This window comes from Anoplopoma fimbria, chromosome 10 (assembly GCF_027596085.1).
Source record: "Anoplopoma fimbria isolate UVic2021 breed Golden Eagle Sablefish chromosome 10, Afim_UVic_2022, whole genome shotgun sequence".
In the NCBI taxonomy this organism is placed as follows: domain Eukaryota; kingdom Metazoa; phylum Chordata; class Actinopteri; order Perciformes; family Anoplopomatidae; genus Anoplopoma; species Anoplopoma fimbria.
In genome coordinates this window covers 11,888,473-11,911,114 of record NC_072458.1, presented here as the reverse complement: position 1 = coordinate 11,911,114, position 22,642 = coordinate 11,888,473, and the positions used below count along the sequence as shown (strand labels likewise).

At 40.1% G+C, this 22,642-nt stretch overlaps 3 protein-coding genes across 4 annotated transcripts; all 3 read left to right on the top strand.

Moving 5' to 3' along the window:
* The first annotated feature begins 41 nt into the window (after nt 1-41).
* On the top strand, nt 42-4,715 carry LOC129097440 (uncharacterized). Of its 2 annotated transcripts, XM_054606295.1 has the most exons (4): nt 42-105; nt 884-983; nt 1,466-1,532; nt 1,785-4,715. In XM_054606295.1, exons 3-4 carry the CDS (start codon nt 1,472-1,474, stop codon nt 4,328-4,330), a joined length of 2,607 nt encoding a protein of 868 aa, XP_054462270.1. In that variant the 5' UTR covers nt 42-105; nt 884-983; nt 1,466-1,471; the 3' UTR covers nt 4,331-4,715. The 2 variants fall into 2 exon arrangements, with proteins under 2 accessions (XP_054462270.1, XP_054462271.1); XM_054606296.1 differs by lacking the exon at nt 884-983 and having other exon boundaries at nt 44-105.
* Nucleotides 4,716-6,043: 1,328 nt separating this feature from the next.
* Nucleotides 6,044-11,644, top strand: slc52a2 (solute carrier family 52 member 2). The gene is made up of 4 exons (XM_054606437.1): nt 6,044-6,639; nt 7,517-8,369; nt 8,507-8,630; nt 9,696-11,644. The coding sequence occupies exons 1-4, from the start codon at nt 6,510-6,512 to the stop codon at nt 9,903-9,905; spliced, it is 1,317 nt and encodes a 438-aa protein (XP_054462412.1). The 5' UTR covers nt 6,044-6,509; the 3' UTR covers nt 9,906-11,644.
* Nucleotides 11,645-12,833: 1,189 nt separating this feature from the next.
* Nucleotides 12,834-17,292, top strand: si:ch73-196l6.5 (riboflavin transporter 2). Its single transcript, XM_054606436.1, has 4 exons — nt 12,834-12,857; nt 14,604-15,631; nt 16,720-16,843; nt 16,997-17,292. The coding sequence occupies exons 1-4, from the start codon at nt 12,846-12,848 to the stop codon at nt 17,204-17,206; spliced, it is 1,374 nt and encodes a 457-aa protein (XP_054462411.1). The 5' UTR covers nt 12,834-12,845; the 3' UTR covers nt 17,207-17,292.
* The last annotated feature ends 5,350 nt before the right edge of the window (nt 17,293-22,642 follow it).

The following is a 22,642-nucleotide window of genomic DNA, read 5'->3' as shown; positions in this document are numbered from 1 at the left end:
TATAAAACTATCCAATCACTGACCAGCCCTCTGCTCTGTTTTGACTTCAGCACGCTGTGTTCAGTAGAGGAACGAGGATGAGTTTCACGGTAGTGTAGTCTCTGGGTAAGAATACTTGCTTTTAAATGCTACTGTTACTGCTCGTACATTTGAAATGATTTGTAGCTGCCACAGCATGCAGCACAGCGCCTTTGCTCTGGTATTATTCACGGAGTATTGTAGTTTAGAATGCTGCATATCGTGCAGGCAAAGTTGGTACTAACACTAGCAAGCTGCTCCCAAAAAAGGCTAACATTAGCATGCAGAGATAGCTTTAATGCTTACATTGTGTAATATAATGTGAATATAATTAGCGCCAGTAAAACACATAGATTGTCTTGGGTTGTTATTTGTATCTGTCTTTTATAGGAAAGAAAGAATATATAATTATTCTTGCACGAGTACAGCTCATAAGGGATATCCAGGGGAGGGTCCCTGTATGGCTTGGACTTCTAACTGCCACAAGGTGGCACAAAATAAACCAGATGTACACTTATATTCCAGTGTATACCTTTTATAAAATAATGCATTATAATACAAAGGCCCTGCAGTAAACCCTCATGACAGCTATAGTGCTGGAGCTATGTTGAAGAAACTCTTTTGAAGAGGTGCTGATTGAACATGATTCTAGTTTTGGAAGCTGTAGTCTGTGGTTACTTTGTCCGTCCACTGCATATCAACAAGGGTAGACTGAATTTAAGGAACACCTTTCAATACAACACAATTACATTCAAATCACCACCCATACTGTTAAAATCTTTAGATACAATTTAGCAACACTGATGTTTAACTGGAACCACCAGATAAATGATGGAAAACTTTTACAAGCTATTTTCTTTTCCAGGGAAGGAGAGTAGTAACTTGACTGTCGTGTCGTTGTGCACACTAATGCCGAGGGGAAGGCATTTTACTGCAGGGGTGCATTCTCCAGGACAACAGTGAAAGTATGACACTTGTTCCTGTTCTGTTTTACCTCCCACACTGACTTAAAAATACAAGGAAATGTTACATGTACCCAATGCTGTGATGCAATTCTGCTTAACATTATCGTCTTAAATTTGTGGTGGTATTGGTTTCCAGATTTGTTTGTTTTCTCTGCTTTATGAGATTGAATTAGAGTAAATGAACCCAAAGGTATGACAAACTTAATAAAGAATAGCAATCCTTAACTGTAATACATGGAAAACAGTCATAGTTTTAAAAGTGATGGTGGACATTAAATACACAAATCACAATTGGACTATTCAATTTCACATGCTAAATTCCAATCAGACTTTAGGTAGATTACACATGGATGGCAATTGGCAACTGCAAGCAAACATTTTGTCTTACTGTCCACATCCCTTTTTGTTTTAAAATTGCTATATCCTTCTAGATGCTGATGATTACAACTTTATTTCGCTTCTGTGTCTATCTTTTAAAATAGCACACAATGGAGGAGGGCCAAGATTTCTCTCTTTGTGGTAAAGCAGCTGTAACTGAAGCTAATCTGAGTAAGTACATTGGGAATGTAGTAACAATGCTATTATGACCTAATTGTCTTTATAATACATGTTTTACTGAACTTTATTTTAGCATTATTGTATTTGTAAAGCATAACCCCAATACTTCCAGAAAACTTTGCATCTTCAGTGGTTACAGTGTAATTTATCAGAAAGCCAAAATACATAAACTGAATCTATCATTTTAGCAATCTTCTCCATGCAATACTTTTATGCTCACTTTCCCACTTTTCTGTTTTACAGGAGATGAGTACTATTGGAAGCTTGTTGCAGACTTCATTGGTCCTCAATCAGGGGAAGGACTCGAGCTTGAAAAGGCCCCATGCAAGAATAGACTTTTGATTCAAGTAGGACTAATGAGAGAGGACAATAATTTCCCGTGGATTGCCGTTGTAGATTGGCTCATGAAAACCTTCCCCAGACATCAGTCGGCTGACTTTCGTCGTTTGATTGAAAGAGGCATCGCAACGACATTGAGTCTGGGGAGTGATGCAAGGCTGACCTTCCTGGAGTCAGACGTCAACTTTAACTTTGTCGGCCCGATATGTGACAGCATAGGAGTTGAACGGCAACATCTTTTGGAAATGAGGGATTTTTCCGAGCGAGCGCAGTCAATCGAAGTCACAAATGGATTGATTCTCGAGTTGAGCAACTTTGTCACCAGAGAGAAAATCGCACCGGTAGTTTTAGTCACTTGGCTCAGAAACTTCAACTCCGACTTCTGTAAGAATGGGAATATTCAAAAGGCATATAAAGTCCTAAGGGCCAAGATAAAAAAGTTAAAACTGCATTACCGCAATTATGAGACAAGGAGTCAGAGGAGGAATGCGGCGATGGAAAATCTGCGTCAGAGCCCATTTGAACTGGTGCGGAAAAAGACGCCAAGATTTATTGTGAAGAAACGCATGAAAAGAGACGACATCATACAGTATGAAAAAGTTACAATCAAGGAGGAACACGAGAGCTATGAAATCATGCAAGTTGAGGAGTTTGAGATGAACAGAGAAGGTGTGAGGAAAATAATACTGCAAGATGATGTCTCTGTACGCGATGAAAGTGATGAGGATTTGGATGAATCCAACAGTGAAGAAGAAGAAACCTCAGATGAAAAACAGGAGTCCCTGACTCTTCTCGACATTGCCATGGTGTCTGTCCAAAAGCTGTCAAGTATGTACGGGGGGAACAACGAAGCGTGCAAGCAAGTTTGCTTGGATCTCCTCAAAAATCAGTATGCTCTGACATGCAAGGAGCATCCGGCCATGGCAGAGTTTGAGAAAAAACTTGACGCGCTCTGTGAGGACATGTCACTCGTTTATCCCGTGGTGTTTTTAAACTACAACGCTAATTTCCTCGTCGCAATGCACGACGCCGTGGAACAGCTGATCATGAGCTTTGAAAAAGAGATTATGGTTTCGTCGGGAGAGGAACTCGGCCGTGACAAACTCCCAAAATTCAAGAACTTTGTTAATTTCTCCGAAAGTGCCACTTCGCGCTACATCCACATGGCTTGTGATGTCTTGAGCCCCAGCAGCCCCGGCTCGCAGAACTACAGGAAACACTGGGTAGCTTTCTGTGAGGAAAAGAATAACCCTTCCAGACTTGCAGTAAATCAATCGAACCAATTCACCAACTACTTCGAAGCCGCGGCGGGTCTCACCCACCATCACAAAGAGATGGCTCTCTTCTTCTCTGATTTGCTGTCGATGAACAACGACGAGTGCCCGAACATTATTCTGGAGTGTGTGGCCGCTGATGCCAACGACTCTGTGATACAGAGCCTTGTGTGTGTTCTGGCCATCGTTTACTGCAAAATCCTCGGCCCTTACTGGCAACTCCTGAAAAGCGGAGGCGAGTACTCGCTCTTCAGCCAGTACATGCTCTGTCTCTACCAAAAGTTCCTCGATTGGTCCAAAGATCCCTCAACACTGCTGGAACCTGAAGGGGCCACAAATGTTTTTCTGCAGTTCCCCTTGCAGGAGAAAACCTTTGATGGAGTGTTTCATTTCTGTGGCCAGTGGCACACGAATAGGGACTTAATCAGAGCTTGCTTGAAGAGGACGGTAAAGGTGATTGCTGCTGTCACTGAGGAACACTTGAAGGATTTTCTGCCAGGAGGAACATTTTCTCAGGTCCCTTCACCAGATCTGAGTTTACAACTGGTGAGTTGCACGTTCTCCGTCTTGATGGCGGAGTATCCCTCCAGCCAGGCGAACCCCAACAAGTCCACCAAACGCTCGTCATGCAAGAGCTTGGAAAGCTCTCAGGAAGATGATGGCCAATCTGGTTCATCTGATTACAGCACCGATGAATCTTCCGGTTGGCGAGCGAAAAAGAATACCCAAATAGTGCATAAGGACGCGCACAGTCCTCAGATGACCAAAGTTCCAGTTGTAAAAAAAGAAAAGGTACCAAAGGTACCCGAAGAGCGTGAGGAGAACATGGATAGGGACTACATAATAGCCACAGTGAGCAGGAACGGGGGCCCATGCAAGACGCAGCAAGATGTCGACAAAATGATGCTGCGCTTTGACGGGAAACCCCGAACTGAGAAGCGGGAAGCAGTCCGTTGTGAGATCTTGTACCAGAAGATGGTTCTGAACAACACGGACAGGAACTTGTACTGCGTCTTCAGCAACACCACACAGATGGTGTTGAAGCTGAAGCTCTCACTTCCTCGCGTTAAACCTGGATACTCTCTCGTTTGGGCGCCCAGAAAGACAAAAACAAAGCCTGTGCTCCATGACGCGACGGAGGCTGCAACTGGTTGGAATGAAAACTGCAGCACATGAGAACTTTCATTGCATCTAAAAGAAATTTGATATTGAGGGAAGGAGATTATTGAGTGATTTCCTCATATGATTTTACAGTTGCAAAGTAATCAGAAATGCACACAATGACCTCAATCTTTCCACAAAAATATCATGTATTATTCTCAAGATACCAGATTCAGCTGTCATATTTGTGTTACATACTGTATGGTCAATGCCAATAATTGAAATTATGAGGTTTGATTTTGTGGCTATTATACTTCTGATATTGCCGTATAATATGCAAGGTGCTGTATTGTAACAAGGCTTTTTAATAAAGTTACCTTTTTTAGTTGCTGATATTGAAACTTATATTTTTATTCAAGGTCAGTCAATAACCACTGCTGACCTAAAATATGTATGCGCCACTGACGGAATAAACATGTTTGTCCATATTTTGTTGATGTTTATTTTGTCAAGCTAAGTGATCCAGCATCTGTCATGGTTTTGGTTTTTGTAAGTCACACTCTATAATAATAACTTTATTTATATAGCACCTTTTAAAAACAAGGTTTACAAAGTGCTTCGACAGACAAGGCAGCAAAACAGTGCAATTGAAGAAACAGTAAGAACAATCGTTAGGATAAAACTAAACTAAGAAACAAAATGAAATAACAAGTGACAATCAAATAAACGAACAAAATAAATAAAATCAAGTAAAATAGGTTAACATAAAATAGTAAACGAATATAAGATAAAGGTAAAATACTAAAACCAATTAAAAGGAAACATTAAAACAACGACATCACATAAAAGCCATTCTGTAAAAATGAGTCTTAAGAAGTGATTTAAAAGAGATTACTGATTCTGCAAGCCTTATCTCCTCCGGCAGGTCGTTCCAAAGCCGAGGGGAACTTATGGCGAAAGCATGGTCGCCCTTCGTTTTCAGTCTCGACTTTGGAACAGCCAGAAGGGCCCCACCTGAGGATCTAAGGCTGAGAGCTGGCTCATACGGGGTCAACATTTCTCCTATGTATGTCGGGGCCAGACCCAGATGTGCTTTAAAGGTGATCAGTAAAATCTTAAAATCAATTCTAAAACGAACAGGGTCGTCTGTTACAACCAGTAAGAAGCCTAGCTGCCGAGTTCTGAACCAGTTGGAGGCGAGAGTGACTTGTGGTTAATGCCAGAGAGGAGGGAGTTACAGTAGTCCAGTCTTGAAAAGACAAATGCATGTATGATTTTTTCCAGGTCTTGGGGAGTGAGGATAGGTTTTATTTTGGAGATGGTTCTGATTTGGAGGAAACGCATCTAGGAAACTAGTGTTCCTCAGATTAAAAGGGTATTTGTGGTGGCATCACATACGTCAGCAATGTCAACGAGTCCATGCTTAGAAAAGCTGTGACTGGGAGGAACTCAAGGAAATAGGGTGGCGCTCAAGAAAAAGGGGCTTATTGACACTGTGCCAAATGTTAAGGCCTTGATTAGTTTATTTTTTTAGAGAAAGTGTCAAAAAAGGAACCAAACCCACTATGTCTCTTAGAGTCCCCAAGCCTTATGTATAACAACATTTGACTTAATGTTAGTGTATCTAAGCAATAGACAGCTTTGATATATGTCACCACATACAATATAACATATTTACAGCTACTGGGTACATAAATCATATACAGCAAAGTCCCCAAGTGTAACCTTTTTCGGGAAAAAGTTTAATGAGTTGTGAAAACGAACGCACCCATTTCATTCAGACGGTGTTTTATTGAATAATCAGGGTAATTTCATTCTGTAACCATGGTGCCTTCAAGTTCCTCGGAAAACAGACGAGTAATAAACTGAGCACGACAGAGCTACAGTCGCACACGGACCAGTTACAGTTAAATTGAGGGACTGATTTGGTGTACAAAATCAGTACACAAAAAAAAAATTGTCGATGATATGTGAATCGGCTTGAAAGCGGCAAATGTTTTATTGAAGGCGAGAAATAATGTAGCAAAACTAATTTCCACTCAATTGGACACAAATTACGTCTGTAAGAGTGAATAGTCAAGCAATTTCAACTATGACATAGGAATTTACGAGGGGTAAGCGAAGGCAACAGTAGGGACGGGGACTTTGCGTAAGTGTCCACCATTCTTCAAGTTAGGGCAGTGTGTATGGACAGACCGCACTCCTCGTTTAACCCAGCATTGCGTTTGTTCTTTTGGCCGGAGTAAGCGGTACAATGTCCGGTAGCTGGTGGAGCAGTGCAGCGGTGACCCACGGGCTGGTGGCTCTGTTCGCCATGGGCTCCTGGATTTCCGTCAACAGTCTCTGGGTAGAGCTCCCGGTGGTCGTCAATGTGCTGCCCGAAGGTCAGTGGTCCGCTTAGAGAGATAACACATGTTCACCGTATCTGGGTTTGGCCTATCCGTTTCAATCTTTTGTTAAAACATATTCACTTCATTTGGACCCCTTTGATTTAATATTCAGTATTTGAGGGTGGCTTCAGTGGGACGTAAACGTTAGCCGAAACCCAGCAACTGTAACGCCAGCTTGTAACGTGACCAAAGAACGTTTACGCTACTTTCTGCTAACGTCAGCCGCAGATTGAGTGAGAACGGCAGCGGTCACGTTGCTATAGTGATGCGTTCTAATGTCAGCGTTACGAAGAATTAGCGTCGAATGTAAATGTGTAAAATACATCGCAGTTTGAACGTAACATCTCACTATATCGTTACTTAGCTTTTTCAGTACATTTCAGACATTAAACGTATTATTCCACTACACATCTATTTTGCAGCTGTAGATAGTTGTTACAAAGCATGTTTTCAGTTAAAAACATGTTATATTGTTTATGGCGAGATTAACGCTATAGTGGTTAATAAAATGAATGAAAATACTGCTTAATTATTAATCCAATAATGTATTCAATAATACAGAGACAATGGGTTCCAATATTGCTTTCTCACTGACAGTTATTATGGTAATTTTTCCTTAATTTAAAATTTTAGTTAATGCATTGTAATTGCAGGAAATCCTAGTTTGTGTTCAGTATCCCTGTAACGAAGGAGAAGCGTAAAATGTATTTAAAATGCTGGATGGGTAATTCCAAACAAGTTTGTTACTATTTATGAAAAAAAATGTGTCTATCCAAAAACATTGTCATATTGTTTTATTTGAAGCTATAAAAACTATAGTGATTATAATGTGCTTTTCTCCCTAACGGATAATTCTCTTTCCTTGTTTTAGGGTGGAACCTGCCCGCCTATATCTCAGTGCTGATAGCGTTTGGGAACATTGGACCAATAGCAGTGACCATCACACACCACTGTGCTCCGGGACGTTTAAATGAACGCCTGGTCATCCACTGCATCCAGGTGCTGGCAGTCGTGGCGTCCGCTCTCCTGGCCGTCTTCTGGTCGCACACTGTCACAATAGCCGGGGGAGAGAGGTCACTGCTGTTCCTGCTCTTCACCTTCGTGTTGTCTTTGGTCTGCTGTACCTCCAACGTCACCTTCCTGCCCTTCATGTTTAGTTACCCCCCTCAGTATATTCGTACTTTCTTCATTGGTCAGGGCTTCAGCGCCTTGTTCCCTTGCATTGTGGCTTTAGGGCAAGGCGTTGGCAAACTGGAGTGCAAAACTGTGAATGGCACGGTGCAGCCGGAGTATTATAAGGAGAACTTTCCGGTGCAGAACTTCTTCTGGTTCCTGTGTGTCATGCTGTTTATCTCGGCTCTGAGCTTCCAGGCTTTGATGCAAAGGCAGACAAGGTCACAGGAAGATGCACCGCAACAGGAAGCTGACAATGTAACAGCGGCAGCAAAAAACGGAGAGGAAACGCACCCACTGCACAACGGGGGGACGCCGGTGTCTGAGGATCAGGTGCGGGTGGAGGAACAGCCACAGCCATTTTGGACACAGCGGAACATCTACCTGCTGTTGCTGCTCGCCATCTCCAACGCCCTCACCAACGGGGTCCTGCCGTCCGTCCTGAGTTTCTCCTGTTTGCCCTATGGACCAATGACCTTTCACCTCTCCGTGGTCCTTGGCAACATAGCGAACCCCATGGCCTGTTTCCTTGCTATGTTTGTTGTCCTGAGGTGAGAACATATAAGAGCAGTTAAACGCACATGCATTACTTTGAAGATACCTTATTTTTACATTTATTGGTTTTGACCCTTTGTTCTTAAAATGATTTAATCTACAGTGTTTGATTGGCCCCATTGTTGTCCTCCAGGTCCTCTACAGGTCTGGGCCTCTTGTCTTTAGCAGGAGGGGTATTTGCTGCATATCTCATGGCGTTAGCAGCACTCAGCCCATGTCCTCCACTTCTGGGAAACCCTTCTGGCGTGGCCTTAGTGGTGAGTGGCAATACATATTTCTAAAGCTGGGTATTATTTAAAATGTTTCAATACCACACCTGGCTTTCAGTCCCAATACCAAAACAACATTTTCTTCAATATATTACTTTATATGACAATTTTTTCCTGTTCATAAAAGTCAAAGTTGTCAAAACACAAACAGGCGTGTTATAAATTTGCCTAAATAAAATAGTCTAAAAGTGGCAGCATTTTAAATAAAGAACAATATGATTCAAAAATAAGAAAACTTTACGAATCTGACATTTGATGCCATTTCATACTTACTGTGACATATTTTAGTCTCTATTAAAAAATCTGAAAACCAAATTTCTCAATAAGTGGAGTCTGAAATGAACACAATTTTCTTCTGCCACAGTTAGAGAGGTTTTGATTATTTCACAGGAGAGATTTCTGTGTGTGGACCCGTGCTCTTCTCGCTGGTTTTTGTAGTGGGGTAGGCTCAGATGGAAAAAGGTGATATCTACAGTGGCCCTGAGAGCTCAACTCAGCGCAATATAAGAAAACACATACATATTGACAACACACAAGAAAATTAAGAAACATTCTTCACCAATTTGACAACACAACTTGTGCAGCATGCAAGTAGCAAGAACTGTTTTCGGGTGATGAACACAGCTTGAGCTGCTTTCCTAATCACATACTGTTTCCTTTTACTTTTAGTACATACTGCAGTGGCCCTTTCAAAGTATGTACTGTTGCATTCAGTATGCGTTCAACTAGGCCATACTTCTTTCTCACAATATGGCACCTTGTACTTTAACCCTCTTGCTCATATATCTGCTTCACAAAGGATTGTGGGTCAGAATAGCCAGAAAAGCCTGCCGGCTTGCGCACAGCAAAATGCCAGTGGACTGTATGTAATAGAATACCCTGGCATTTTTTTGTATACAGCATTTGACATACTATGTATTGGGACACACTACATCTTTTCCTGGCATACTTAATAGTATGCCAATACGGATTGGAACACACAGCTGATATTAGTCTTCTCCCTGTTCACTGTGTCCACCACTGATTTCAGCTACCGGCTTGTTCCCCCTGCAGGTCATCTCGGGAATTATTTTCACTGGACTCTACTCCTATCTAAAGGTAGTGATTGGGACTCTGCTGCACGAGGCGGGTCACGCCGCCCTGCTGTGGTGCGGCATCTCCATCCAGGCCGGCTCCCTTATCGGAGCCCTCACCATGTTCCCGCTGGTCAACGTCTACCAAGTGTTTGAGCGGGCTCAAGAATGTGTGGATAACTGCAGTTAGCACGAGTGAGAAGTGTAATGTTGTTCTGAATTCTGTTTTCTTTTTTAAGAGACACAGTTCCCATTAATTCGACACAGGAAATGACTGTTTTAACCCAGTTTTTTGGGCTCCAGGGTGAAGAATCAGATCTGTCTTGGGCTCAGATCTGTCCTTGGATTATGCCACCAATGAGCCGTCCTCTCCTCATTCAGAGGCCTCGGAGCCTGTGAAAACATTCCTAGATAATGGAAGCATTGTTATGCTGCACATACGCCAGGGGGATGTAAAATGCATATGATGTAGTAATACCACAAGTGCTTTGTTTGGTATTTTGAATCTCTTTTGCAAAAGAAGCAGCTGGGGGATTTTTTCCCCACAACAACAGACCAAGAGAAAAGTTATTTTCTCAGGGACACAATCATTTACACAACTTATTTATTCACATTTATTGCTTATGCTTATTAATGAGAAATACTCACACTATAAGTTGCAAACTACAGATATGCCTGTCACAGTAAATACTTTCCTTGGACTATAAATGGTCCTAGAAATAATTGGATCAATGATGATAATGTCATTTTAAGTCAATTATATGCCACTGATATGATGACATAAAAGCATAATAATGCAAGTGCACACTTTAATAAAACAATGAACAATAGATAAAACCACAAAACCAAAACAAGAAATAAAATGGACTCTTGGGCTCTATTTACAAAAATGTTTTCTGAAGGTAGGGAAAACTGCTTAAAAGCATCTGGCATCATGTTTGCTTAGATTGATTTCTGGCGTTCTTATATAAAAAAAACACACATGTAAACACATCGGGCAATATTGAGGTAAGCAAAAATTAATGAGATATCGTAAGATAAGTCCAAAATGTCCATATATTGTACTAGAGGTCAGTATAGTAATTATTGTGACTTATCTACAGATCCCATCCATAAAGAATGACAGGTAGTGGTTTTTTTGTTTTTCTCAGCCACTATCTTCAAATGTTTGTCTACCTCTTTGCTTTGATTCCATTGTAAGCATTTAACATGATTTTATTTTGTTTCATCAGTCAGATATACAATTCAGTTGAGTTGGCCAATATGTAAGTGTATAATTTGTGATATAGTTACTTTAAATATACAGTTCATAAATGCAGTGACTTGATTTAATGCCAAAGTTATTTTTGTGCCTAAAAAAAGTTGAACTTTACAAAACACGGCTCTTCAGTTTCCATTACATATGACTGTGGTTCTCATAATGATTTATACGTTAGAATACTAGTTTATTTGCTAGTCATTTGGGATTTTGTATTAATTCCAAATACAGTAATGTTATGTCATCTTAAAGGAAAGATTACTGTCCTAGCATAGAAATGGTTAACAGTTTTGCTATCCAAAGGGATTGTCTCATTGCAGTCTTTGAAATAATAATAATGTTTATCTTATGTACTACTTCTACCTTGTAAGGTCATTTATTAACCACGCTGCTACAGTACATCAGATTTAATAACTTCATTTAACTCTACAGAAGTTTACACAGGAAGAATATCTGTTAACGTTGCCTGAATTTCATGGTGCTCTTTTTTTATTCTGTGCCGACTTTAAACGGATTGTTTTGAACAGTTCAGTGACTGGGGTGCTTTTCCTTTATTTCATGACTGGCCATTTTGTGTGAAGTTTTTTTTTTTTCAATTAATTGTCAAATTATAGATGTTGAAGTGTATGATGAAGTCTATGAAATGATTGGTAAACAATAAAGCTACTGATCTGAAGAAGTTTGGACTATTGTCCATTTATTCATTTGGAAAATAAAGTATTCAAATGTATATATCAAAATAAAGAATAAATAGTAAATTGCTAGCTACATTCCTAAGTGTGATAATAAAGAAATAGTCCAACATTTTGGGAAATGCGATTCATTTTCTTGATAAGAGTTTGATGAAAAGATTGATACCACTCATGTCTGTATGCAAATGTTATATCCATTTTCTTAATTGTGTAATTTTCATGAAAACCAAAGTGAAACAAAGACAAGTTGTGCTTTCATGAGGCGGACTTACTAGACTTTTTCTTGGTGGGTTGGACTTTGATCAATTAGCAAAGCCGTTTCCCCCTGTTTCCAGTCTTAATGCTCACTGGCTGTGGCCATATTTTTAACCAACCTTATTTTTAACCAACATGTATGAGAGTGTTATTGATCTTCTCATCTAACTCTTAGCAATAAAGAGAAAAAAAGTCTATTCCCCAAAATATTCCTGGACAAATGATTCCTTACATGATCAATTCAATAAACGCAGATTGGCTTTTGGTCATTTGTTTTTTTTGTTTACATATGATTATATTAATCCTTTTTTTAGTGCATAAGAATTTGTAATAACTAGTCCACCTTAAATCCCCCTAATGAAATGCGTAGTTGTGTAGCTGAACTGCGTAAACACCCATGTTCACCTCTTGCTCCCATGATCCCCTTGAGCAGAATTAACAAATTCTTGAATGCTTCTCACTCATTCAAAAGAAAATGCCTCGAGGCAAAAAAAACAACAACAACTGCATGATGCAGTTGCAAAACACACCATGTGATGTTTACTGATCATCCTCAAAGTCCTGGCAGTGAAGGTGCTCGAGGTTAAGACAAAGAGCGAGTTAACCAGACGTGTCATGGTTGGCTACGTGCTCTCACACCCACTCGCCCCAAAGGAGGGTTTAATCCATTGGTGTGTGTGCACACACACACACACACACACACACACACACACACACACACACACACACACACACACACACACACACACACACACACACACACACACACACACACACACACACACACACACACACACACACACACACACACACACACACACACACACACACAGAGACACAGAGAGAGAGAGAGAGAGAGAGAGAGAGAGAGTTTACTGCAAAGGACTTTGGCTTCCTTCTCTCTGCAGAAAACTCTAAACTCTCCATGGAGCAGCATGTGAGTATCTGCAGGGATGCATTTCATCCATTGAATTGGTTTAAATATTTGTGTGCAACAGGGAAACAATTTTTGTGATCGAAAATGTTACAGAATATAAATATGCAGATGTTTGAAACAGTTTTATTTGATGATTAGATAATATTTTAATATCCATACGCTGAATATTACTTTAACTTAAAATCATGATTGTGCTCCCAGATCTAACAATTAATGGGGTTTTTTCTGCTTTGAGGACTTTCTCTTCTGACATTTTCTTTTCACTGATCAAAGACTCTCCCCAATAAACAATGCAAGAGTCAGATGTTTTCCCAGGTTATGTAACGGTTACCAGTGCAGTAGGTGGTCATGAATGCTTGTTGTTTTAAGCGGGTTAAACCCACACCCTGCCTGTGATCACATGAAAACAACCCGACGTGGATGAAATCACGTTTCAGCTCACGTGTCTGACGAAGAATCTGCAACAAAATATATAAAATCACACCGCGTTCATTTCGCAGCTAGCAGAACAAGATATACAGGAGGACAGTAAACATTAACCAAATGCAGGATCAAGTAACATACTGCAACGTTTAACAAGTGCTGAGAGAGGGATGCTTCCTTGTGGTAACACATTAATCTGTGATGTCGAGTTCACCAAGTTTTCTTCACTTATTTTATAATACTTATCCTTTGCTGCTCCAGTGATTAGGTCAACCCCGAAAATGAATTGAGTTTTCCCCAATCAGTGATAAAAGAAACAGCCGAACGAACAGACTTCCATTTCGAATTGTCACTTAGGATGACATCACAATACTCAAGCTATTGAGAGAATGGCTCTATTTGAGCCCCAGTAATAAAAAAACATTATGTATTTATTTCTGTAAACTTTATTTGTCATAAATGCCTGTGGACGTGTTCATAAGAGTCAATAGCTCAACCTCAGTACATTTCACTGATAAAAAATATGCATGGATAGATAAATAAATAAGACTATTGATTGTGTTTTGGGGTGAACTGTCCCTTTAGAGGTATTATTACCCTCTGGTTTGCAGTCACAATGTTAAAGACCACCTTTATTTCATTGCTTAGCTTTTAAAAAAAATGTAATCTATTAAATTAATAAATTGTACTATAAAAGGAAATGTCTTGAGTTGTGGACTAAACAAGGAATTTAAGGACGCCCTTTTGGGAAACACGAATTATCTTTTTTTTGCAACGTTTTTGGAATTTTTATGGACCAAACGGCTGATCAATTAATGACAATGACCTGATTGTTACAAGTTCACAGCCATGCTGTTGTACGAGGACACAGTGGTGCACACAATAACAAGCTGATGTTCAGCAGGTGGAATGTTTAACACTGTCACCTTCTTAGTTTAGCATGTCAGAGCGCTAACATGTGCTAATAAGCACCAAACACAGAGTACAGCAAGACGCAATTAAAGGGTTTTGCAAATATTGGACAAATTATGATTTGCAAATTCTTCATGATGAAATTACAACCCAATTAAAGGGCTAAATTAAAAGTTAAATGGAACATTTTCACCTTTTCTTTGAATGTCCAATCAGTGCATGCTGGAAGACCAACAGAAGTCATGTACCAGAGTTCATAGCAATCAACATAGTAGTTGTTCAGTTAGTTCACTAAAAACTTTAACATAGAGCCACGATGGGAAAAATGCTGATAGTTTTAGAGTTCTTTTGATAATGTTTGGGATCAAACTAATTATAGTTGATAGACGTTTATTTGTTTCCTACCAATAGAAACACACCTCCAACATGTCCCTTCTCACCCACCTGTTGGCGTGTCTGTTTGGGATGGGCTCCTGGGTCTCCATCAACGGCCTGTGGGTGGAGCTACCCCTCGTCGTCCCCCAGATCCCCGAGGGCTGGTACCTGCCGTCGTACCTCTCTGTCCTCATCCAGATGGCCAACGTTGGGCCCCTCTTCGTCACCCTGATGCACCGCTTCCGGCCCGGCGCCCTGAACGAGGCGGCCGTCATATACGCAATCATCGGCCTGGGCACCGCCGCCAGCTTCCTGCTGGCTTTCTTCTGGAAGGAGACCGTGGTGGTGGCAGGCGCTCCTCGCAGCGTGGCCCTGCTCGTCTTGACTTTTTTCCTCGCCACCGTTGACTGCACTTCCTCCGTCACCTTCCTCCCCTTCATGATGCGTCTGAAGACTCAGTACCTGACCACGTACTATATTGGGGAGGGCGTGAGCGGCCTGCTGCCTGCCCTGGTGGCTCTGATCCAGGGAGTCGGAGTGGTCCACTGCATAAACAGCACCCGGTCTCTGAACCACACCCTAAACTCCTCTGAGAGCTCCCTGACCTTTGACCTGCAGGCCCAGTATCAGCCAGCCAACTTCTCCGCCGATGGGTTTTTCTTCTTCCTCAGCGCCATGATGCTGGTGTGCCTGGTGGCGTTCCTGCTGCTGAACTACCACCCGTCCGTGGCCAGGGAGCACCCCAGCGGTCGATACACCAACAGGGTGAAGGAGAAACCTCAGAGGGACAGGAAGTGGGCGGAGCAGAAGCCCATGATGGATCCGTACAGACCTGCGGGTCAGAACCGCAGGAGCAGCTTTGGTACCGGCTCGTACAGCTGGACGCAGGTGATTTACATCTTTGTGATCCTGGCCTGGGCCAACGCTCTGACCAACGTGGTGCTTCCCTCCGTGCAGTCCTACTCGTGTCTGCCGTACGGCAACAACGCCTATCACCTATCGGCCACCATGGCTGCTGTGGCTAACCCTCTCGCCTGCTTCATCGCCATGTTCTTCCCCATAAGGTCAGTGTGTGGTTTGATGCACATACATAGCTATATTAGTTATTTTGATTCCTACAGCTCAAAATCACATATTTTCCTTTAATCTAATACTAACTACTAAAGATTATTAATAATAATCTGGGCAGCCTGTGAGACCCTCTATCATAGACCCTCAGTCTGCATCAGAAAATAGAATTACGCCTCACTGTTTTATACCTCCACCATCCGGTCATGTTGTAGTTTATATGTCTGTCCAAAATGTCATCATTTTATCCAATGAGACATTTGCGTGAAATTGTCACAGCTAGCCAGGCTTGGTTCTGCCAATTGAAGACACAGCATGATGTTCATTTAGAAAAGTATTGTCCCATTTAGAGTAAAATAGACAAGAAGCGGAGTATGCTTTAGGACAGGCTTACTTTGATTGACAGGTCGCTGTCTCTACCAGAGCCATATAACCGTTTCAACGTCACTCCTCCGCATTTCAAATATGTTAACTTCCGTTCATCAGGTGCGAAAAAGCCAAGATGGTGACAGCAAAATGCTGAACTCGAGGCTTCATAACGGCAGTCCACAAACCAATGAGTGCGTCACGATGGCTACGTCCAATTCTTATATACAGTCGGAAATTAACGTATGAATTCTCCATTTATGGCAAAAATGTATCTTTGACCATCAAATTCTAATCAGTTCATCCTTGAGTCCAGGTGGAAATTTGTGCAAAGTTTGAAGAAATTCCCTCAAGGTGTTTCTGAGAATGTAGCGTTGTGGAACAACACGAAAACGTCATGCCTTCAGGTCACAGCAAAATGAAAACCATTTAAAAATAAATAAATAAAAAAGAAGTAACTTCTTTTTTCAAACTTCATACATTGTAAAATATTCAAGTTTCTATTTTCTTACTTTTATTAAGTGTTCTTCTAGGTTTAATTGCAAAATGCATGTACTCAATTCTATTTTGTTTCAAGTATTTTGTTTAAGTTACCTACAAAAAAAAAGTTCTAAAGTACATTTCTATTGGAAACCGAAAAGCCATTTTAAAAACTATAAACTTGACAGTTCAGTTAATTGATGACATTTTTTTAAAGTAACGTGTAACTCCCCCGCAGATCTCTGCTGCTGATGGGAGCTCTCACGGTGGCAGGCAGCGGAGTCGGAGCTTACATCATGAACATGGCAGCGCTGAGCCCCTGTCCACTGCTGGTTAATCAAACCTCCGGCGGTGTCGTCATCGTGAGTTAACTGTTCGGCTTCATTTACCCAAAATAACCTACATTTTGTTCCTAATTTGCGTTACTGAATCACTTCATACATACAGGCAACTGACATGGGGATACTTATAGGTTTCAAACTCACCTCCGTCCCCCCTCCTCCTCCCTCCAACAGGTGCTAGCCTGGGTCCTGTTCGTTCTCACTCTGTCCTATGTGAAGGTGATCATCGGGGTGATCCTGCGCGACGAGGGCCACGGCGCCCTCGTGTGGTGCGGAGCGGTGGTGCAGCTGGGCTCCCTGCTGGGAGCCGTGACCGTCTTCCCCGCGGTCAGCTTGTACAACGTCTTCTCATCCGGGGACCCGTGCAACACCAAATGTGCCTGAATGGAAAATAATTCACTTTGGATTCAATAAAGACTCGACATCCGTGTTGGAACCAATATATTCAACGGAGGAGACAATTGAATGACAGTTCTCTTTACCACGATTTTTTTTTTTTTTTTTTTTGTACTTTGTAACCTCTGAATGTGAGCATGTCTTTTGTTATAAGAAAAGCTATAACGTGGCCGTAGAGACCGTACGTCTTCAGAACACTGTTAATACTATTTAGTGGAGTATTTGCACGTTTTTAAAATACTCCAATTACAAGTAAAACTCCTGCATTCAAAACCATACTTAAGTAAAAGTGCTCACTGTGCAGTAAAATGCTCCCTGTCAGTGTTTCACTATCTCATATATATATATATATATATATATATATATATATAATATATATATATATATATATATAATACTGCAGCATTAATGTGTATGTTGCATTGAAACTCATTTTATATCCCGCTGGCTAGTTTAATCTACAACAACGCATCATATTCTATAAAATCATCATATGTTTGTAGTGCTGCTGTCCTGTGAGAACCACGTATCTTAAAAAAAAAGAAAAAAGCCATGTTTTCAGCTTTAGGAAAATTAATTTTCCAGATTATCCAATATGTTTTTTTACATAGTTAATTTAGTTTAAGAAATTGTAGAATTTCTCAACAACAGAAAATAAACACTTCATCCTTCAGTTTATCACAAACATTCAAAATCCCCAAATGTGTATATCATAGTTTTTTACTAGACAGTAGAACATGTAGTGGAGTAAACAATACTACGTTCACCTCTGAGATGTATTGGAGGAGAAGTATAACATATAATGGTCATACTCAAGAAAAGTAGAAGTACTTTGAATGTGTACTTAAGTACAGTGCCTTAGTAAATGTTCTTACTTACATTCCAGCACCGTATAAAGCTACCCAGACTGTGCTATATAGCCAGAATTACAATTATTACGGATAAAACAACTCTTTGCCTTGATTTTGGATCTCTGAAAACCTTTTATCAGTCAGGAGAAAAAGTCCAGTGAATTGACAAATAAGCAGGATGAGTATTTACAAATTCACCAACAAAATAAATGAATATATTAATTTAAAAAAAAGAAAAGAGAAAAATAGATAATTTGTGAGTTTAAGAGAGTAAAGTCACTACAAAAATATAGCCATTTGCTATTTGTTTGACTCACTTGCCTGTGCTTTCCTCTCTTATTTGTCATGTCTTTGGTTGAGCCTCTTTATTTGTGCATTTAAAGTAAGATCTGTTACACTACATGGGATTGCTACTGTTTGTATAAAAACACATTCACACAATTTGGGTTGAAACAAACGATGTGTAATATAATAATTCTGCAATCACATTATTGTTTTTTAAATGTATTTACATGTTCCATAACCATATTGTTTATTGTATAGTATGACATTACAATATAAAGATATAATCCCTGAAAGAACCTGACGCACTTCTTTATATGTTGACCTGACTGGGCTTAATTCTGACTATATGAGGCAATATTTGTTCGTAAACAAACATTTTAACAGGACAACCGTGGAAAACAGCCTCAAGACCAAAGGAACACAACAGCATAAAGACATGGCTTGTCCACGTAGTTGTGGCCACAGAACAAAGTCTGGTGTTGTGTCTATAGCACAACCATACAACCATCAAACAATATTTTTTCTGATTGTAAAAAGTATAGTTTTCTAAAAGGAAATAGCAAGATACAAATCTGAAATCCTCTTAATTTACATAATATTTTCATATGGTCATATCATCATTTCCATACTCCATTATTCATTCTTTGATTTTCATTTTGGCATTAGAGGCAGAAACCAGCAAACAAATTATGAATCATTTGGTCATTAAACCAATGGTATTATTTCAAAGCATTATTATTCTGGATAAATGTCCATTCTGTATTTCTCCAGGCAACTACATTTTCCTCCAAAGTCTAGATTACTAGATTTCTACAATCTTATGATGGTTGTCTCTTATGAGTAAACCTATGTACTAATACACATGTTTTGTTTGCATACAGGTCAGTTTCAATTTCAAAATCACATGCGCTAAAACAGGGGGCCGGCTCCGGGTTTGAAAAGTTAAGCCAACGCAGAGGTGCCTTAAACGTGCGTTCTTACTAATAGCCATCAGGGGGCAACTCCTCTGGCGGTATAGAAAATGACTCTATTCTCATTTGATTTATTCCCTCAGTAAACATTGTAAACATGAGTTTATGGTCTCAATCTCTAGTTTCAAGCCTTCGTCAATGCAGCATGATGTTCATTTAGTAAATTATGGTCCAATTAGAGTCAAATAGACAATAAAGCAGGGTATGCTTTCAGCGGGGCTATTTTTTGGGTGGCTTTAAAATGACTTTTTCAGCATTCTGTTCTATTTACCCTCTCATGTTACTTGTGGTTGCACAAAACAAATAGGATGGAGAACGCCATAATGCCAAACTCGAGTCTTCAGCACCGTAGTCCACAAACCAAAGGGTGACGTCAGTGTGATTACGTCAAGTTTTTATATGCATGCACTTAAAGGCACGTTTGAAAGGCCTCGCTACGTCAACACAGCACAGGGAAGTTCAGGTCACAAAAAATGCTTATTACGGTGTAGTCTAGTACTACTAGTCGAGACCTGTACTGAATTTACATCCGGCAGGAAATTGGGAGGGTCTTTGTTTACTTCTAACCTACTATGTTTTTAATTCATTCCTTCTATCTTCGTTTATTGTGAAGCACATTGTGCTGCATTTATTATATTAAAGTATTGAATACAAATACAGTTATTATTATTATTGTTGTCGTTTTAAGTATTATCTTATTATCGTCATCATCATATTATTATTATTATTGTTACGATGGTGATGGTGATAGTGATGGTGATGATTATTATTATTATTATTTTATTATTATTATTATTATTATTATTATCAATGTTGTCATGATTAATAGTATTATAATATAATAATACTAATAATAACACCAATAATAGTTATAATAATAATAATACTTATTATCAATGTTGTTGTTGTCATGATTGTTAGCATTATCATATCATTATAATTATTATAATAATACTAATAATTATTATTATGAGTTAGACATTACTTTACATGGCAAATATTTATTTATCACTGTATTAGGGCTCTGCATGCGTGGGTACCGAGCTTCCCCTGGCTGGAGAGGTAAAGCATTGGATGCACAACACTGGCAACAGACATAAATAATATACATGCAGGTGTGATCACACATTCATAAAAGAATTCATCAAAGTACCCAATGCACTGAATTAAAGCAACAGGAGCGTAACAGAACATGGTGAGGATTGAGGTGGCACGGACAATCTTGAAGGCCCTCTTCTTGACAGGGTGCTGCTTGTCACTCCCGGGGCTGGACTTCTTCAGCACCCTCGCAATCCTGGAGCTGCACCCTACCATCATCACCGACATGACGCACATTATGTTTGGGGGGAAATATTTCAGCATGATATCCGTGAGGAGGGAGGAAGCGCTTGGAGCCAGAACATTCACCACAGCAGAGGGCACAGAGAGGAGCCACACCGTCAGAGCACAGACCTCCCTGAATCTGTACTTCTTCAGCAGGGGATAAGACGTGGGGTGAATCACCGCAACATATCTCTCCAGGCAGATAAAAGACAAACTCATTGGCCCCCCGATTTGCACATACATGAACAAAAAATCGCTGATTTGTTGTTGGATTGGCGACATCAACAGCACACAGATTAGATGCATGATCAAGATCAAGTACTGCAAGTTGTGGAAGAGAGCCAAGTTGAAATGCAAGATATCTGTAGTCTTCTTGGATGTGAAGGTGATCCACAGCAGTTTGGCGATCACCGGTTGTCCAATGAGGATCATACTGATGTCGACCAGTGAAAGAACCGTGATCTGGCTATGTGGAAAATCACAGACATCTTGTTTGCTGAAGTTGAGTGTGACATTGGTGAAGTTCACCATCTTACAAGACTGGTGTTCAGAGCTGAAAGAAACAAGGCGTCAGAGAGACTGATGGACATTTAAAAGAGTATATTTTCTTAGGTTTATCTTTTAATATAAAAGCAAAGGAACATAAATACAGAGAGACATAACGTTGTTTAAAATGAATAAAAATCCCCCGATTCATTCATGCTTTAAAGTGTTTGAACATCTAATTTTGTCATAAAAATCTGTACAGTATTTTCCATGCAATTTATATTTTATAAAGTACACCAATGCAATATCAATTCAACCTTTTCTCCACAAATGGAGTTATTTAAAGATAAATGTGTTTTCTAGTATTTTGAACAAAGACAGAATGTAGCCGATCACTTGATACTCGAAAAATGATCAAAAGCAAATTTGCTTGGATTTGGAAGACAAGATGAGAAAGAAATTAGGAGCACTGTACTAGCAGAATTCTTAGCTTGGTTTGAGAAAGTAAATATTGATATTGAATATTGATCATAAACATACATTTATAAATTATGTTACATTCATATAAGAATGTATAAGCAGATATATTAAACATTGAAGACTCAATCATAACCATGTAAAGTTAACTTGAACTGTTTATTATACCTATAATCATATAATTATATATAATTTATTATTCAACAATTGCAAAGACAAAGCTTACCGGTTGTATTCAGCTGCTACGCAGAGCTTATCAAAGAATGACCTGCGGAATAGTTTACTCTGTAAGTAAAAATGAGGCCCTGATTTACATTTTCGATGTAAGACAGGTGCGAGGCAGCCAAGCAAAACCAACAAACATCACACCCTGATTTTCATAACAGCAGAGTCTTGGTGTCGGTGGAGGTTCGGCTGTGACACATTCAGGTATAGAAAAAAAGAAAACATTCATGAAGTGTCAGTCAGCACAGAGAGTCATTCAGTGTGTAGGAGATCCTGCAGACCACACGGTGTCAGTGTGCCCCGTAACACACAGCCTCCCACTGCACTGGAGAGGCCTACAGAAGTAATATTACATGATCAATAAAAAAATATAGACTCATGAAACAGTAGATGTTGGGACTGTTACTGAAGTAGGATTTAATCTGTAACAATCTCCAGTGAGAGAGGGACATATGTGGATGCAGGCTGGAGTAAGACCCTGTGTAAATATGGATGCACTTGAGTATCGGGATATTATGTTTTGCGATGCTGTATGATAGTTGTGGGTTTACTTTTATAGATGTGAGGTGGATTTCTGCTTTAAGGCTGCTATATTCCAAATTCAGAGCATCTATGATTAAGGGATTGCCTCCACGCGGCTCTCAACAAGGCAACAGCTGAGCCGGCCGCTAGCAGCTGACAGTGCAAACAACGGCAACAGTGCTTACAGACTTAACAGTGTTTACCTGAGGGGGGAACCGGAGGGTGTGTGATACGCTTCTGCGTTGCCGCCGTCGGTCAAGGCGGCGTTAACTGCCGTGTGAGAG